Below are 20,908 nucleotides of genomic sequence, written 5' to 3'. Positions count from 1 at the left end.
ATTGAGATTTTTGATGGCGTCTCTTGAGCTTTCATCTTTCAGAAGTTGCTGATGACTTGACGGCTTAGTTTGGTTGCTTACGTGATTGTGTCCTAAGACGCAGTGCAGAATATTTTCCGCAACTAAAATAATTATAGAAATATAAACAAATACTGGTCATTTTCAGAAAACTGGACTTTATTACATAAAATAAAGTCTTCTTTAGTTTTAAAATTTTAATAAGTTCTTTGTATATTTTTACGTTTCATGTGACAAATTACTTGATTGAATTATAAAAAAATGATCCATTTATGGTTAAATCAAAAAAATATTTGGATCTTCGGCTGGTATTGCAAAACTTATTATAAGAGTACAATTGCAATTCTACTCAGAAATTAGTTATTTATACTAAATGATTTTCCAATCCTGGCACTTTAAATTTTTATTAAAAATATCTAGCAAGAAAAATGTAGAGTATTTCTTAACAAACTTTAAAGAACAATATTGACATACATTTGTATTTAGATTTTGATGCATAGATCTAAATATGCATGAAATGGATAATGCATAAGTAGCATACATATTTTATATACATACTTTGGTTTGTATCTAACAGTTTTGTAAATATTAATTTTCTTATGCTTATTGCCATTGTCCAGAAAAGCAATTCTTGATATCAATAAAAGCAAGAAATTATTGATATCTATCATTTTTCGTCTGCGTTCGATCAAAACGTAATAAACAGCTCACTATCCATGTTAAGGGAACAAGGGCAAATGAAGAGAAATATTTCTAGGCGTATAGTTTTAGGTAGCTATCAATAGAACTTTGCGGAATTCTTAAATAAAAACCAATAAATTACATTTGCATTTAATCTATCTATTTTAGATTTATTCTGTCGAATTACCAAATCTTAGCGGTTTGTAGTCTAGGGTTTATAGTCTATACCTGCCACGGGGTGCAGGTAGACCAGTGATGAGTTTACCAATCTCTCGGGGTCTATTTGAAAATCCTTACTTTTATGGCGGTGATGAGTTTTCACTATGTATGAGGGTATTTATGGTAATTGGTGATGAGTTTACGTGTACCCTACATATGAGGGTGAAAAAGTAAGAATAAATAGGGAAGTAATAACGAATAATGTAATTAGTAGTTTAAAAAATGTATTTTAAGTGTCTGTCACTTGAGAAGTAATTACTTATTAAATAACCTATTAAGCTCTTAGTTTTGGTGGAATTAAAATTAACTCAAGTGAATACATAGGAGTCAGAAAAAAGGAGCTTTACTATAATCTTTTGTTGTTTAGAGGTAAAGTTTTAATTGAAATTAAATTAATCATAGGTAGAACTTATCCTATTATGCTATTATTATTATTTTCCGTAGAAAATTTATCCGATTATTTTGCAAAGTCCTGAAAAGTTTAAATGGAAACATATGATGGTCTGCTTGTTATGAGTAAAGAGCGGAACATGTGCAAGTGCTTATAGATGCATATATTGCTTATTTTTGCTCATTTTAAACAACATTGCATATTTAAGCTAAACATGATTTATTTTGCATATTTTAAAAATAAATTATATAAAAGTTTAAAAGTTACCTCTATTAGTTGGAATTTTATAACTTGGATATGAACGCGCCCATTATCTATCGCTCATTGTCTATCTGGACTTTTCCATTACTACCTGACATTAATAATTATGGGTTTAACAAAAAATAAATTATTAGCGTAGTAATTACGTATTTACCTGCTTTTAAGGGCCAAATTATTTTGTCAGTTTCCGGCAGTAAAGAGTATTTTATTGGACAAATTCGTTTTCACTTATATAAAGACGGGCATAGAGAGAAGCCTTAAAATAGAAAGATTCTTTAGCTTCTCATAAGAAAATTAATTTGTTTTTGCTGCTTGAATTTTTTTTCTACAGATTTTCTGTGAGAAGAAGTTTCAAGTCGACCAACATTTAAAAACTGCGAAATATAAGTTGAAGCTAAAAAAGATTGCATTAGGAACCGTTCAGCAGTCGATTCATACATCTCTTCAAAAAATTTAAGATCAAGATGAATCAAAAAAAGAAAAATGTTTGTTTAATCAAGAACTGTGAGCACAAGCCCAGAACTTGCCATCAGTTCGCTCTGAAGAAGCTACGGGGCTGAAATACATATACATATCAGCGAATGGTGGTACGCTGCTGTAACGAAATCAAACCTAAACCGTCTATTTAATTTTTAATTACTATCTTTTTTATGGAAGAAAAAGATTTTATTTGCAGATGCAGAAATATGCACATCAGCGAATGGTACGAAATTAAACCTTAACTGTCTATTTTATTTTTATTTTACATTTTACTTTAGTATGAAGTATTAGAAAATCGGTTTCAGGAAGAATCTCTGCCCAGATAACGTAAATACAAATTATAATTCCCCATGCCAGTGCATTTCGGTGCATTCGTCGTCTGTTGGTTTTGCAACGTTAGAAAACACAGAATCCTGAATTCCATTTCCGATTTATATTCTCGTTAGTAGATTTCGCTGTAGCGTCTGCTGGTAAATATTTTAAACATATACTTTTATGGATAGAAAAGGTTTTATTTCATAGGAGCTTACCATGAGTTCGTTCTGAAGACGCCAAGAGAAAGAAATATGCATATCAGCGAATGGTGGTACGCTGTAACGAAATCAAACCTTAACTGCCTATTTTATTTTTAATTATTATCTTTTTGTTGATAAGTAGGTATTGTGTATGCAGTTTGGTTTTTGTTTTCAATATATTTTTATATATTGTTTATGTCTCTAGTTTGACTCTTATGATTTTTAAAATTTTCTTCAAAGGTATACTAGTGAAAAGGCTATTAATATTGAAACTGACTAGCATTTTGGGATTATAATCTAATTCTGCTAGGTTTTGTAAGAAGTGTTGTGAGTGTTTTATAAACGTTGTTGTATTATGAGCTGAATGTTGTATTATGTCTAAGAGGAACATGTTACAAGAAGAACCCCTGTTGCCGCAAATTGATCTGTGGGGTATATTTTTTGTGTATTTGTAGGACTTCATATAAGTGTGGTATCCTGTTGTAGTGAGGTGTTATTATTCTTCTTTGGCAGTCTGTCAGGTATTCCTTAAATTTGTGTAATGTTTTATACATTTTGTTTTCTAACAGATTGGTTGGATCCTTTTTTAGTTGTGTGATTAATACTTAAATTTGCTCCTGGTTTTAAATTTTGTCCATGTTGGCTGTTTGTTTTAAGTAAGCCGTAAACCAATCTGCAAGAGCTATTTGGTTTTGATTCCAAGATTCAGCAAATTTGAATTTTAAAGGTTGGGCATACTCGTATCCAAATTTTGGCAATTCTTTAACTGATAAGCCAAAATATATATCATTTTTTTAGATATTCCTCAAGGAGATTTTCTTGCTCTGCAATGGACACCTAAAAACGAAACGGTTTTGACCTTGGAGAATATATAATAGTGTAAAATTACATAAACATTAAGGATCCAAATTTTTGAAACAGTTGACGATATGAGTACACGTAAACTCATCACCAATTACCATAAATACCCTCGTACATAGTACAAACTCATCACCGCCATAAAAGTGGGGTTTTCAAAATAGACCCTAAGAGATTGGTAAACTGATCATTGGACTACCTGCACCCCGGATCAGGTATAGACCATAAAATCCCAGCAAACGGCTAGTTTTTGGTAATTTCACAGTATAATCCAAATCCAGATGTCTTAAATACAACTGCAATTTATTGGTTTTTATTTGGGAATTCCACAAAATTCTATTGATAGCTACCTAAAATCATGCGAAAAGAAAAATTTCTCTTCGTTTGCCCTTGTTTCTTCAACATGGATAGTGAACTGCTAATTGATTACGTCTTGAGCCAACGCGAACAAAAAATAATGATTATCAATAATATCAAATTTCAATTGCGAAAGACTCTAAAAAAATCGAATTGCCTTTTGTGGACTTGTGCGACGAAAGGGTGTAAGGCTAAATGTCATACAACTGGTGAGTAGAAATTTTATACCGTTTTTGTTTAGTTGTTTCGCACTGGTTTTCGCGAATCATCCTGATCAAACAAAAAAAAATCAGCGTAATTAAGTTCTTTAAGTTAACTGTATACGATGTTCCTTGAAGGCAAGGCATAATATCACTTTCTTGCTGTAGATTACCTTTTCTGATATTACATTTTGAGATTTCTAAATAAATTGTTAAAGTCACACATTGTTATATATATACATATATTTATATATATATATATATATATATATATATATATATATAAATATATATATATAAATATATATATATATATATATATATATATATATATATTATATACAGGGTATCCAATTAAGTCGGCACCATATGTGAAACCTTTTTATTTTTAGTTTTATGAATTTTGTTATATAAAATATTTATGTTACACAAAAAGTTTTGAATGATCTAAAACCTAGAATACAATGATCAGATATTAAATTTTTCTAGTGGTATACGCGGTTTGTTAAAAAAAAGTCTTAATAAAATTCATGTTGTTTAACGAACCGCGTAAATGACTGAAGAATACTAATATCTGATTCTGATGATTGAAGTTCTAGATCAAATTAATTTTTTTTCATAAAGCTAAAAATAAAAAAAATTTCCATATGGTACCGACTTAATTGGACTCATATATATATATATATATATATATATATATATATATATATATATATATATATATATATATATATATATATGTATATGAAAAAGCGATAAATGCTTGTAGTCAACGCTGATCAGTTAGACTTCAAAACATAACTATTTGGGTGTGCAGCTGAAGATAGGACAAAGAAGTACTCTGTTTAGTCTACCAAGCTTTCGCAAATCAGAATAAAAATTATTTTGTATCTTACACTAATTGAGGTTAATTGTCATGATGTTTATAAAATGAAATGAACAACTCATCTGACTCCTACAAATAATGGCGAAAACTAACCAAAAAATGTAAAAAAATTGCTTTTAAAAGCACAATTGTGGGATCTTTGTACAAGTCAAAATTTCCTTCGACTTCAATGCACTAATAGCACACTCAAGTTTTTAGCTTTTCCTATTTTTTAGACATTTTATATTTACTTCCTCTCCAAAATGGTCTATTATTTTCAAGATAGTCAAATAACGCCAAAACAATAAGGCTTAGACCGAATATATGCTTAACAAATTATTTCGAGAATTCAATGAGGAATATAAAAATGCAATGAAAATCAAATAACGAAGTTGGGACTACTTCCGATATAAACAAAAATAGCACATGTTGACAAATATTTTCATTTTAAAGTTCACTATCGAAATCCTACGTAACTAAATTTTTAGATCTCAAAACCATTTAGATTGGCAGATACGTCTAATAGGCCACACCGTGTGACATATTAATATCTCAGTTAAATTTTAAAGCAACTTGCTTAAAATAATTTCTGATTTTATTAAATTATTACATAAACGAATAGTTTAACAGGTAAGAGGCAATTTTCGCATTATAAACCAGGCAAAAATCCCGGTGATGAGTTTACCTATCTGCGGTGATGAATTTACCAATCTCCAAAGGATGCCGGTGATCAGTTTACTATATCTCCGAGGGTCTAATAATTTTATGGGGGGCTATATAGTGATGAGTTCGTACACGTCCGACGATATGTGCTTCTTAAAAACATTTTTTAAGTTAAATAGAATATTACCTGGCGATTTCCAAAATATCCCACGGTAGTTGATAAATGAACAACTTCGTTGTTAATCTCTCCATCCATAATTTTTTTGCAAAATCGTATTAAATTTGCTTCGGGGATATCAAATGCTTTTTTGAGATTAGATTTTTTGTTCAATTTCACTTCTCTGAATCCCCTTAGCATAATAGCTGGTGGAGTTTCACCTTTCTCGGCCTTTCTTTTATATACCTACACGTATATTGCTGAAGTAAAATAAATTAAGAAAATGGTAATTTTGGGTTGGGGTTGGTTGACGCATATACCAACCAGCCCCTTAAGGGTGCGTCAACCAACCCCACGTGATGCCATTTTGTATTTACTAGAACTATACATAAAATATGGCATTTGTATAATACCTATTAAATCTAACGAATACATTGTATAAGCGAAGATTTTGCCTTCATTGTACAAGAGAATATTAGATTATCTTTAGAAATAAAATCTGTACAACCAAAAATGTGAAATATTAAAATTTATCTATTAATATCTTTTTAATATTGTATATGTGAAATATAATATTATCAGTACTGATCTCAAATTAACACTACCGTTTATGAATGGTGGACGTGGTGGTCGTCGGTATGTTTCGGACACCGCTGATTATTAGGTTGTCAGTGTCAAGTCTTTTAGTTGTAAGTAAATCTCAGTGAGTCAACCAACCCGGGGCAATAACCAGCCCCGGTCTCTCCTACGTAATTGATCATCTATATGTAGTATAATCGTGATTGATCTTGTTACTTCCAATTTCAATCTCTCAAAATCTGTCTCTCAAAACTAAAATCATAATTACAAATAAATACACTCATGGACAAAAATATCAAATATTTTGGAATTTTCTAATTTTTCTTTTTTTTTGAAAATAAGTTCTGGTCAATCAAGTCGTTTATTGTGAAAAAGAGTTTATTTTAACAATGTTTAATTAACAATTTTAAGTTTTTATGAGAAGAAAAAAATAGTGCTGAAGGTTAGGTAAAGGTTTTTTTACTCTAAACTTAAACACTAATTTAAATTGCTTAAACAAGTCATTTTAATTAAAACAAGTGCATGATCAGTAACGAGTATTCCCCTTCTAGCTCTTAATATTGCTCGCATCTGTCTCGGTATGCTTGCAAGTAAATTTTGGACATATCCTTGGGAAATTGCATTTCATTTATCCTGTGTAGTAAGTGGAAGCTGCTTTTATTGTATTTGAAAAGGAATTTCTTTGTCGTATGCGGCGTTTTAGCTGATTCCACATGTGCTCTATTGGATTTAAATCCTGACAAAATGGTGGCCAATGGCAGCAGTATGTGGTCGAACATTATCGTGCATTAACATAAATCGGTCATGTCCAATGTAACCAAAATATGGCAAAACATGATGTTGCATAATATTTTTAACGTAAATGTCCCCAGTCATCCGTCCAATCACTTCAACAAGTGCGGTGCGTCCCTCCCAACTAATACCTACCCAAAGCATTATGGCACCACCTCCAAAACTAACGGTCTGTGCAAGATTGCAGGTGGCGAATCGTTCTCCAACTCTTCTGTAGACGTGGTTTCGACTATCTAGCTTATATAATAGGATTATGGTCTTATCAGTAAAAAGAACATTTTTCCAGTTGTCGATATTCCACTGAATATCTGAAGTTGTAAATTCTAAACGACGAGCTTTATGATTTTTGAGAAGACGTAGAACTTTGGCAGGGCATCTAGGCTTTAGGTTTGCTTCTTTTAATCTTCGTCTAACTGTTTTTGAACTTACATTAACTTTTCTAACATTTAGTAGCTCATTTTTGAGGTGCATCAATGTCAATGAGCGTTTTCTTGTAGAATTAAGAATCAAAAATGGTCATCAATTGCGGTTGTGCACCTTGGGTGTCCTTGACCAGGCATTCGTACAAAATTGCCTGTCTCATGGTATCTTTTTAAAGTATTCGAAACTGTAGATTGACTTCGAAATGGAGTAGCAATAATTATCAAACAGCATATTAATAAGTATGTCACTAACTTCATCCCAATATCAGACAGAGTAATTTTAATACAGCTGAATGCTAAACCTGTAAATATAAATATCATCCAAGTTTATGCTCCCACTGTTGACGCAGATGAGCAGAATATTAAAGAATTCTACCATCAAATAGAAGAAGTGCTAAAAATAACAAAGAAACACGAAGCAATAATAACTATGGGTGACTTTAACGCTAAAGTTGGACAGAAGATGACGCAGGGCATCACGGGAAAGTTTGGCTTGGGAGAGAGAAATCAAAGAGGTGAACGTCTAATAGAATTTTGCCAAGAAAATGACTTCGCCATTACAAGTACCTGGTTTCAACTTCCAGAAATGCGTTTCTACACGTGAAAATCCCCTCAAGATGGACATCAAGGCAGAATAGTACGGAACCATATAGACTACATCCTAATAAACCACCGATTTCGAAACAATATTAAAGATGTAAATACCCCGTCGCTAACATAAACTCAAATCACAATTTACTCTGCTCCAAAATACAAATTAAATTAAAGAAATTAACAAAGCCAACTAAGCCTTGTAAGATATATCTCGACCCCCTGAAAAACCCTCAAACGCGCGAACACATATCACAGCAGATAAATAGTAAAATACACAGAATATCAAATATACCAAACGAAAACAGAACCATTAACGAATGCTGGTATGATATTCAAAACTCGATTTTAGAGAACGTACAAGAGTCTTTCAAAACACCTACCATGTTGGCAAAAAATGAGTGGATGACACAAGAAATTCTAGACCTGATGGAAGTTCGACGGCAACACAAAAATAGAAATATTATCGAATACCGTGAAATCAATAAACGCATAAAAAGAAAAATTAAGCAAGCCAAAGAATCCTTGAAAAATTCTCACATACTTAAAAGTGCGGACGGAAAATTTTGTGATCACGAACAATAGTGCAAAGAATGGGAGAGATACATCACTGACCTTTTTGACGATGCTTCTAGAGAAAATGCTCCAAATACTGCCTGTGACAACCAGTTAGACAGAGGTCCTAGTATACTGAATTCGGAAGTCAAAAAGGCAATACAGCAAGCCAAAAACAATAAAGCACCAGGACCAGATCAAATCCCTGCTGAGCTACTTAAACTTTTGGATGAGGAAAGCATAACCACTTTCTTCAACAAAATGTACAACGAAGGAAAAATACCAGATGATTGGTTAGAGTCACTGTTTATAACACTACCAAAGAAAAGCAGGTTCACCAAATGCAGCGATTTTAGACTAATCAGTTTGATGAGTCACACACTGAAGATACTCTTACGAATTATACAAAACCGAGTATTCCTTCTATGCGAAAGTAGGATGGGTAATAAGCAATTTGGATTTAGAAACGGTCTATGAACTAGAGAGATACTATTCTCTATGCGCGTTCTATTACAAAAAAGTTGTGAATTTCGAAAGAATGTTTATATTTGTTTCATCGACTTTGAGAAGGCGTTCGACAGAGTACAACACGATACACTTTTCGATTGCCTACGGGCAGCAGGACTCGACCACTATGATATAAGACTGCTGAAATACTTATATTACAATCAAGTAGCCTCTATCCAAACTGAAGACAGTCCGACTGAAAAAATATCCATCAAACGTGGAGTACGGCAGGGTTGTGTTTTGTCACCCACTCTTTTTAATCTGTACTCTGAAGAAATCTTTAGGGAGGCTTTGGATAACAGATAAGAAGGAGTAAGACTAGGTGGAGAAGTAATCAAAAATATTAGATAAGCTGACGATACAGCCATTCTTGCAGAAAATTTACAAGATCTCCAAACATTACTAAATCTAGTCAGTGAAGCAAGTTATCGGAGAGGCCTAAAAATCAACATTTCAAAGACAAAGTGGATGGCAGTTGGAAAGATCATTATAGGTCAAGGTCTGATTTCTCTTAATGGAGAAGAGATTGAAAGGGTAAATCATTTCAAATACCTTGGCAGCTGATTAAATGTAACTTGTGACTCTGATGAAGAAATAATAACCAGGATCATGTAAGGCTTTTATGACCTGGAAACCAGTTTTATGCGACAGAAACCTGTCGATGAATATTCGTAAGAAGATCCTGAAATGTTATATGTGGTCCATCCTATTGTATGGTTGTGAGACATGGACATTAAAAACCACAATGCTAAACAAGTTAAAAGCATTCGAATTGTGGTGCTATAGACGAATCCTAAAGATAACGTGGGTTTCGCACACTTCCAATGAAGATGTTCTTCAAATGATCAATTCTCTACTCATAAACACCATAAAGAGGAGAAAAACAGAATACTTCGGCCATATAATTAGAGGACCTAAATACCATCTACTTCAAGTGGAAGGAAAGAGATGGATTGGTCGAAAGAAACGGTTATAGCTGCGTAATATTAGACAATGGTGTGGTTCCACAGTAGAAGAATTATTTCGCGCAGCAGCCGACAGAGAAAGGTTTCAGGAAATTGTAAACATGATAACGGCCAACGTCTGAATACGGACACGGCACCCAAAGAAGAAGAAGAAGATTGACTTCTCCTGGGAGGCCCTACGATATTTTTTTGTGTGTATATCCATCCTTCCTCGTACAAAATTACAATATGTGCTGCTTGGGCTTCATCGCAGTGCCGAATTGGTGGCATATTTGTTTTAAACTTAGTTTAATCAAAACAATATTCAATAACACTTAATAGATTAAACTAAAAATAGCCGAATTATTATGGTTTTTCCATTACGTGAAGAAGGTTTTTTATGATAAAATGCACGAACAGCACTAAACGCTGAATAAACGTCAAAATATTTTAAATCAATTGAGTACATCAGTCTACTATATGAGTAAAATCAATAATCCAAAATTATTTTGAAATAATAGTGACTACAAAAAAATAATTGAAAAATTACCAAATATTCGATATTTTTGTCCATGAGTTTATGTTTGAAATGAAACCCCCGTTAATACAATATATATTTATTAAGTATAATTTATTTACATTTATTATATTTTTTAGGTGAATATACATAACTTGGAAAATATAACTTCTTTTCAAAAGTTAAAATAGTTTTATAGACCTTATTAATCTCCATATGATTTATTATAGTATAGAAATGTCTGGACGATTTTATAGAAAATCTATTGATGATATATTCTCTTGATTTATTTCTTGCTAACTCTAATAAAGAAGGAATTTTAGGAAGATGAAGCATTTTAAATGTCACGTAATCGTCTCTATCTAAATTCAAATACCCCAACAACAATTTTGGATAAATACAATAGTCTAAAATTTGATAAATTGTATTATGTAAGTATTCTATATTTATAACATTTACTAGTTGATCAAGTAAATCGTTCATTTTGTAATTTAAATCGTATATAATTCGAGAAGTATCCGGTGGTCTTCTACCAATAAACTTGATATCCATGTGCAACATTATTTTAAACAATTCACAATATCCATAATGTAGAAACACTTTGCTCATATCGAAACTAGTTACAATGTATCCATATGTTAACAATCTACAACTTAGTTGGCTTAACTGGTTTATAGAGAGTTGATGAAAGAAATCGCAGAACCTCACAATGACCATATAAAAGTCCTCGGCATTATTTAAAGACTCAACAACTTGATACAAATTATCACTTTCAATAATAACATCTACATACTGTTTGAACATTTCTTTACGTAATGTACCACTAATCCTCCATAGAACACTACCAAGAGACATATCGTCCCCGTCGTACTTTATTCTATCCCACACTAGTTTAAAAGTTTTTACATTTGGAAATTGCAAACATAGAGAAAATGGATCAATTATATCATATCCATACGCGTAATTAACATCGGCCCCTCCAAGAATAATTTCTTCCACAAAAGGAGTCCTGTTCGTTATCGCTAATGCTAATGTAGTAACATTATCATATGTTTCTATGTTAAAATTATCTACATAATCAATTAAGACCGCCTGTATTTCCACGTTCTTGGTAATTATCGCTTTCATAAACGGTGTCAGACTGTTCACTCCGCGAACATTAGCATCAGCATTGTAGTAAAGTAGCATGCACACAGTCTCCAAGATTTCCTCTGCCACTGCATCATGTAAAGGAGTATCACCACTGTAATCTGTTGCATCCAAAAATGCTCCGTTCTTGATAAGTAGATGTGCTAATCGAGGATGGATCACTGACAGATGTAATGGTGTTACTTGTTCGTAATTAGGTATGTTAACATTAGCACCGCAGTGAATTAATTTTTCAGCAATTTTTACTTTTTCGAATTTAACGGCTAGAAATAAAGGCGTTTCTCCACTGAAGTTTCGATTATTAATTTCTATTGATGGCTGGTCCAATAAAAACACCAAAACTTCTATGCTAGAACAAAATGAAAATCTATAAATAGTATTGACAAATAAACAATATAATCTACTAATTATATATATATATATATATATATATATATATATATATATATATCTAATTTTATGTTGTGAACAGTGTATTTACTAACAAGGAAAAACTGATCCATTAAGCTTCTCTTTTTCAATTAGATTTTAATAAATTTTTAATTATTATATTAGCTTATTACGGTAGAATTACTAGCATTATTAGTTAATTAAAACAACGCCCAAGAATTAAATATATGTACGAATATCATTTCAAGAAGAAATTTTTTAGAAAATAAATTACAACTTAAATAGTTTGACTCAGAAGAGTTCACATAGAGACAATATATCAACACTGATTAGATGAAAAATTAATTAATAGAACTTACCATCAACGGAGAGGAGATATATAAAAACGTAGTGGATAGAATCAAAGAAACCGCACAAGAAGCACTCCGGTTTCATGTCTCAAAGACAAAATAATAAGTTATGATGGAACGAAGAGACAGAAAACCTCCTGAAAGAAAAAAGAAAGCATATATCAAATGGCTAGGTAGTAAACAACAGACAGATAAAGATAAATACCTGAAGCTCAAAAGAATAACAAGAAGAACAATAGCAGCAGCAAAAAATATGCGGAGATATGGAAGTTTCTTATTAAAATAAGAACTAATGACAGAAAAAGCACAAATATTTAAATAATATGAACACAAAAACTGAAAAAGTTCTACGGGAAATTACTAACAGTAAACAAGAATGAATTTTTTACCCTGTCACCAAGAGAAGTATATATCGAGGGTGAAGAAATAACAGCATAAGTTAAATAATAACAAAAAGCTATAAAAATAATGAATAGGGTAGATCTCCTGGACTAGGAGGTAATCGTACTTCTTCTTTTTCTTCTTCGGCTTTTCCCATTATGTGTTTGCCGTTTTCGTCCCCTACAGCACTCTATTTTCCCAGTCATCTTCTCTCAGGTCTCTAGCTATCATAACATTTCCTATGTATGTTTTTCATCTTGTAGCAGGTCTTCCTCTCCGTCTTTTTCCCGGCAGGTCCCAGTCCAATATTCTTTTCGGCCACCTATGCTCTGGCATTCTTTGTGCATGCCCGTAGCACTGCAGAACTCTGTTTTCAAAATATTTTGTTATTGAGCTTTATACTTCCATTCTGTTTCATATTTCCTATGTTCTTATTCTATCTGCTCTGGTAATTTGTAAACATCTTCTACAGTTCAACTCTTCGTATTTTATTTCGGTTATTGGCCATACTTCCGCTCCATATAGGGCAATATTCATCACTAGGTTCTGAGAAATCTTTTTTTTTTTTTTTTCTTTGGTTAGAGTGTTGTTCCTATCACTCTATGAAGTGCTTTCGTGGCTTGTTTTCTTCGTGCTATTTTGATTTCCATATCATTCATACAAGTACTATCTTGGCTTCTCATTGATCCTAAATCCTGAATGTAATATATTATCTTGTACGAGTATGCACATTATTCCGAATTTTCTATACCATCTCTCTGTTTGAGACGTTTAGTTGAGGTGATTTTTTTTGTTACCTATTTCATTGCCTAACTTTATTTGCACCTCTATTTTTTATATTTTTTATATAGTCTTTGTGTTGTATTTACCCATTCTTTACTAACGTGCATTTTTCGTGCATATTAGGAGATAGCATATTATGCTATCTATAAGTCTATTAAGGTTATATGTGTTTCCAATATTTTTCTCTTTGATTTTTTCTATCACCTCTCTCATGATGACACGATCTGGCTTTTCTGAATCCGGTTTGTTCTTGGCCATAATGGTCCAGCCTTTTTCTTTGCTTCACTTGTTGTTTGAGGGTAACATATGCTTCTCGTGTTACTGAGGTTCTGTCGCTGTGTTGTTCAATACCTAGCACTTCGTTTGTCGCTTTGTTTGTATGTTCCTTTAGGTGTTGATACATTTGTGTTGGGGCCCATTATTCGTTTATCAGTAGCATATTCTGTAGCCTATTCTGACATAGTGTGCGAATACTAAATTGTTGTAGAAGTTCTACTTTATGCCTCGTATTTGCGATTTTTTGCATCTCCGCATCAATCTGGATATTGCCTTTTTTTTGTCTTCTCGTGTATATGAATTTGCCTAGTACTAATCGGTGGTTACTTGCACATTCTGCTTGTCTGTATACTGTTACATCTAGGAATAGGATAAAATGTGGAACACCAAAAATTTTAGAAGCTCTTACTTAATTCATAAATGAAAAAATGCTTGTATATCGTCTATTCATAAAAAAAAGATAAATTCCAAGTGATGGTACATTTAGCCGTCTATAAAGACGATTAATTAGAGACCTCATTAAGAATGAGTACGAAGAACAAGTTTTGTTGACTTATTACTGTATTACTAGAAACCAATATTCGCTTCTCCCTAATCAAAGCGTTACGAAATTTATATGAAGTAATCACGTCGCCAATTAAAAATGAAAATAGATTACCACATAGTTTCCTTGTGAATGAAGGTCTACGTCAAGAATGCTGTATTTCGCCATTCTTTTTCAAGATATGTGTTGCAAAGTCATTGAACTAATAGGAACCCAAATGATTTTCTGATTAACAGATCCTCATCGTCGAATTTAAAGCTGTGAGTGATAGTACACTTCTCCTTAAACTGTAAGACAAACCCCATAAACTCAATATCATACAAGTTAATGCACCAACTAGTACAGCAGACGACATAATAGTCAAGAAATTCTACGAAAAAACATAACTTTAATATGCGGTGACTTTAACGCAAAGGTGGGCAATACTACACAGAATGACCTTAAGAATCTACTGGAAAAGTTTGGTATAGGTCAGAGAAACAGAAGGGGAGAACTAGCTTCCTCCGTGGTTAGTGTTGTTGTTGCCCTGGAAACCGTCAGGGTCTTCTAACTCTAATGCCACAAATTGATCGTTTACATGCTTCTTTTTTAACGTGGCTGCACCGTAGTGAAGACGACCAATAGTCAAAAATACGTATATACGGTTGCCATTCATCGATATACCTTTTTTGGTTTTCTGTTTTGCGAGACATGGCATTACATTTTACTTATATTAAATTTTGGTTAAGCTACTATATATCTGATCTCAATGAATAAATCGAATATCAGTAAAACAATTGCGTGTTATTTGAAGTATTTTATTTTTGTTTTTATCAAAGGACTATCGTTTGTTATTTTTGCGGCCTTGGCGCCGATTGTGTTTTATATGATACTGATAAATAAATATTATTTGCTATATACTTAAAAAATAAAAATAAATTAGAGTGGTTCATTGAAATATGTTAAAGGTATACTTTAATGCATAATCATATGACTACTTAACATTCTAACTCTAAAATTAAATTGCGTTTTACAAAAATTCCAGGAACGCTAAAAGATATAGTAGATATCGTTAATTTTATTCACATTGAATGTAGTTTAATAGGCTGATATTATCAGACCACTGTGTACAACATATTTAAAGCAGGTGTATAGTATGTCGGGGAGATTACGTACAGATTAATGAAAAATATTCTGGGCGGAAATATTTAGACATTGGCAGTTGCACAGTTTGAAAATTGAAGCACAGCGTTCGTAGACATAAGTGACATTCAATTCTACTCTACAGAATTAAATACGATTAAATAAAATTATAAAATCACTTAATTCAAACTAAATGAATTCTATTCCTATATCTGAAACATACGAAACGTAACTTACATCATGAAACATTACAAGACTGTATCCAGATTGTGGGCCAGAAAAATCGCACAACCTTGCATAGGAAATGCAAAGAATGAATATAAGATTCTATGCATTATTTTCTTTACGTTGATTCCACGTCATTTACTTTTGACGTTGACATTTTCACACTCTCACACAATGTCACACAATGCTGCCTGGGGTAACTGCGGGGTGGATTGTGTAGTTCTGCGGTTACCACAGTCTATACAAAGCCCGTAGAAAATACGAAGGGTGATTGGCAAGGTTAATAACCTACTAATCGTAAAAACGAATACTGCTCAAAGAAATAATGTGAAGCCTAAGAACCGTATTGATACATGAAGACGATCACGGCAAAAAATAACGATAAGAGAAAAATATTCAAAACCATGAGAGTTAATACATGGAACATTAGATCGCTCATCGCAAGATTTCAAGAAATAACCCAAGTGCTGAAGGAAGAATAAATAGACGTATGTGCTCTATAAAAAACAAAAAATAAAGGAAAAGGACAATCAAAATACTTTCCAGACAATAACAAGCCTTAAAAAACAATAGAATCATTTTATGGCGAATTACTGGGGAACTTTAAAGCTCGAATAGGCAACCAAGTAGAATCCGGAATTAGGCAAAAACATAACGAGAATGTTGATAACAAACATGGAGAACTGATGATAAACTTTTGCACAATACAGAATGACGGTATTAGATTTTTGTTTTGATACAGTGCAGCAACAACCGTTGATACGTATTTCGACCTCCTTAAGTCTCTTCAGAACGGTATAGTCACTGCTCTGAACCTAAACAAAAATCTTTCCCGTCCTAGACAATACTTATTAAAATAACTATATACGGACGTAACTACGCCATCTAAAAACAAAAAGAGAAATCAAACGATTTCTACTTAGCGAAACCGAATTCAAATCTTAACCACTGTGTTTCCTAAAATCGTTTGATTTCTCTTTTTGTTTTTAGATGGCGTAGTTACGTCCGTATATAGTTATTTTAATAACTATTGTCTAGGACGGGAAAGATTTTTGTTTTGGTTCAGAGCAGTGACTATACCGTTCTGAAGAGACTTAAGGAGGTCGAAATACGTATCAACGGTTGTTGCTGCACTGTATCAAAACAAAAATCTAATACCGTCATTCTGTTTTGTTATTTACTTCGTTGGAAGTACGAGAAACTGAATTCACTACGAATTTTGACTAGGATGAACGGCTTGTGGAATGCAATTTTAGATTCCCTTGCCGAGTAATTCATCCAGCTGTTTGTTTCGCAAATTTTAGGAAACACAGTGGTTAAGATTTGATTTCGGTTTCGCTAAGTAGAAATCGTTTGATTTCTCTTTTTGTTTTTGCACAATAACTAACAATAATGAATAACGAACTTACACATAGAATAAACAACACATTTTTTGACCACAAATTATACCTGTGGACAAAGATCTATGGTAGATTATGTAATAACTAACAGACATATATACATCCATTAAAAATAATCGACTTGAGATATCTTAACTCAGCAAATGCACGTAGTGAGCTTGGTATTATGTAAAAAAAGTATCAAAAAATAGGTACATCACACCCAAGAGAGCAGCACCAACAACAACAAAATCAGAGTCAAAGAAATAAATACGGAATACTTATGCAGAAACACAATATCAGAGAATATTGTTAAGAATGCAATATTAGAAAACGATAATATCTAGAAAAGCTGGAAAGAAGTCAAGAATATCAAAATTAAGCAACAGAAGCATTTGGAGAGAGGAAAGTAACGAACACTTACATATCTAAAAAGAAAACACCATGGTTTAGAGAGGAAGCGGAGACAAAATGTAAAGAAAAGAAGAAACCTTTTTGCAATACAGAAAACAACAAACTGACTGAAATAAAACGAATACTTTAGTCAGATAAACAAAATGGGAACACTGTTAGAGCTTCTCAAAACAGACAGAACACGACTTCTTGGGAATACAAAGAGAAATATGGAGAATTTTCAGAAGACAAAGAAAAGGTATGAACGAACTAATAAAAACCGAACACGTTTAAAAGAAAACATGGGCAGACTACTTTCGATCTCACTTTGTTAACGTCAATTAAGACAATAAAAGACAAATTATGGGAAGCGTTAGAAAAAACAAACATAAGCATGAATTTAATAAATGCGACGAAGGAACTGTACGCTAATGCTAACTTAAAGGTAAAGCTTGGAAATAATCTGTCAAGTAGATTCCAAATACATAAAGGCCTTAAGCTGCTGTCTCTCCCCGACATTATTTAAAATTTATCTAGAACAGGCTCTAAAACTGTGGAAGCGCAAATGTAGAAATATGGGAATGCCGATTAACAACAATAGCATATACACTTTGTCATTTGCAGATGATCACCTAGCGATAGCACAAGATTATAAAGATATTGAGTATATGACTCGAAAATTAATCGAGGAGTATAAAGAATGGGGACTTGACATCAATACCCAAAAACCGAGTATATGTGTATCGGCGGCAGGAAACAACAGGACCTCATATTGGAAGATGGAGAAGTTATCAAACATTGCAACACATATAAATATTTAGGTATGATCATCACAAAAGAAGGCAACGTAGACGACACAATCGAGGAGAAAAACAACCAAGCAAGAAAAGCAATTTCTCTTCTGAATAGTATCCTTTGGGATCAATCAATTTCTAATAATAACAAGCACAAGATATATAATACAATCATTAAAAGTATAATTACCTACAGTAGTGAAGTATGGTAAATAAAGGAAAGATACAAGAGAAAACTTGAGGCAACGGAAATGGATTTCTGGAGACGTTTAGCTGGAAAATCTAGACTAGAAAGAGTAACGAACAACAGAATAAAAGAAATTAAGAAAGTAAAACATACAATAGTAGACGATATCGGTACCCAACAACTCAGATGGTACGGTCATGTACAGAGAATGTCTGAAGAACGTCTCCCAAAACAAATCTTAATGTGGACCCCTCACGGTAGAAAAAAAAAAGAGGAAGACCCCGCCTTAGTTGGATTTTGCCCCAAGGTACAATTACGTCTTGTACTTTGGGAGAGTAACATTTGTACCTTAGGATGAAATATGTTTATATAAGAAATTTATTTCTTTACTTTTGTTTAGTTTAAATTAGTGACAATTACAAAATTAAAAACATGTTTGATAAATATATATATTTTTTAGATATTTTTTATTTGTGATAATACTGATAACAGAATCCTCTCGCAGATAGTAATATTATAGTTTTAGGAACATTCGATAATCTTAGGAACACATTTTTAGTTTTAGTCGGTTTTGGACTTGAATCCAGTCTTGTTTCCTTATTGTAGTGTAATAATTTTCTTCATATCCTACACAATTATATTCTTCTTTTATATCGGCACATGGATCGATAGCGGTCTCTAACGTTGGATTAATGTGTTCCTCAGAACTAGCCTCGTAATTTTTTTTTCGTAAAAAATCACTTCTTAACAGTCTTAAATTTTTTTATTTGCTTCGGTTTTCCTTTTTTGCCTCTACTCTAATAAGAAGTAAATTCTAAAACTCTTCTAATTCCAGTTTTTCAGGTGTATCGATCTACACCCTAATCTTATCCTTCCTGTTTCAAGACTTTGTTATTCTTGGCGGGGCTTTTAGGTAAGGTGGAACGACTTCTGGTGACAATGGCGTATCTCTTTTAGTACAATCTTTTGCACCTGCGTATGTAGATGGTACTGAAGTTTCCGTGATGACTGGATTACCTTCCATGGGCTGTTGAACATTGAGCGGATTCAATGGGTCAGGTAAAGCTGCATTTTCTTGAGAATCAGTGGTGTTTGACATCATATTTGGCGCATCTGAAACAGTTTTCTTATCCAACAGAGGTCTATCGGTGACAAAAGAGCTCGTAAACTCGATCTTCACTAAAAATATTTTAATTAAATGGCAATATTCGGATCTAATGATCGGATATCTAATGACTCAGATATCAAATGCAGGACAATTATTCCATATTGCAGAAGATTGAGAAGCCTTCGCAATGGTGATCGCCAACGTCGGATAATTCTGATACGGCACGCGAAGAAGAAGGCAATATTCGCGTCACTTTAAAACCATTTTGTATGTTGGAAGGTGTAAACGCCATAAGAAAAGCTGTTGCAAAATACTCTGCGACGTTATTAATAGTCAGTGGCGTTCCTGGATAATGCAAAAGCCAAGCTTTGCTGTAATATTTCTATAGTGGGCCAAAAACCAAGCAGTGTAAGGGCTGTAGCTTGTAGCTTGTATGAGGATGGAATGTAAACATGACTACACCGTTTTCTTTAGCCAAATTTATAACTTTAATAGAAAAGTGACTCTCGTGATTGTCCATGAGTAGGAGCACCTTGTTTTCTGCATTGGGTCGGATATTTTCTATGAGTACCCATTAGGAGTAGCAAGACTCAATGTTTCTGGGGATGCGCCTATAATCAAGTGGAGCTTAAAATGCACTCTTAGAAATATCACACAAGGAGGCACCGAATCTCCTAGAGCATTGACACAAGCAATAATAGTAACGTTGCTCACTTGGTTTGCCCCTTTTGCGGCTAAAACATTCAGAGGAGTGTATACAGTAGACAGCCCAGACTCAGACTCGTCTACATTGTATATGTTTACATAAATGAAATTGTGTTTAAGCAGCAAGTTCCTGTATTAAGAAAAACTCGTTAGCCTGTGGGCTAAAAGCTGTAGCACGAGCCAAGCTTATGGCTTTTGGTTTTCTCAATCTTAGATTTTGGTGTCGTTTGATAAAACAGTCATAAAACGCCTTTCAGCTAGTTTATTTGTATCTCAAGAACTTGGCTTTAGTAAAATTTGGATGCTTTCAAACAATATTAAAAAAACTGCTCTTCTTCCTCATAAGTAAACACCTTTTTAACAGCATTACTATTTGGGTTTCTTAACACATCGGCCTATCAAAAATTTTGAAACATTAAATTCTTCAGTTGCCTTTCGAATTGACTATCGTTGTTCTATAATACTCTTTATATCTTCTTTGACGCTATCCACATTGGACTTAAGTTTAGTTACTTTGTTCTTACTTCGTGGCATCTAAAAAAACAAAAAT

General features: G+C 32.9%; 1 protein-coding gene across 2 annotated transcripts in view; it reads right to left on the bottom strand.

The window, feature by feature from the left end:
• Nucleotides 1–10,675: 10,675 nt before the first annotated feature.
• LOC140433410 (uncharacterized) overlaps nucleotides 10,676–20,908 on the bottom strand; it is a 29,082-nt gene continuing 18,849 nt past the window's right edge. The window contains exon 3 of one of the 2 annotated variants that reach the window (XM_072521421.1): nucleotides 10,676–12,088. In XM_072521421.1, the coding sequence (XP_072377522.1) occupies nucleotides 10,687–12,088 (1,402 nt within the window). In that variant the 3' untranslated portion in view covers nucleotides 10,676–10,686. The remainder of the gene's footprint in view (nucleotides 12,089–20,908) is intronic. The other variant, XM_072521422.1, reaches the window with a different exon arrangement.

The sequence above is a fragment of the Diabrotica undecimpunctata genome, chromosome 2, assembly GCF_040954645.1.
Source record: "Diabrotica undecimpunctata isolate CICGRU chromosome 2, icDiaUnde3, whole genome shotgun sequence".
Taxonomy (NCBI): Eukaryota; Metazoa; Arthropoda; class Insecta; order Coleoptera; family Chrysomelidae; genus Diabrotica; species Diabrotica undecimpunctata.
This window is presented reverse-complemented; position numbering and strand designations above follow the sequence as displayed.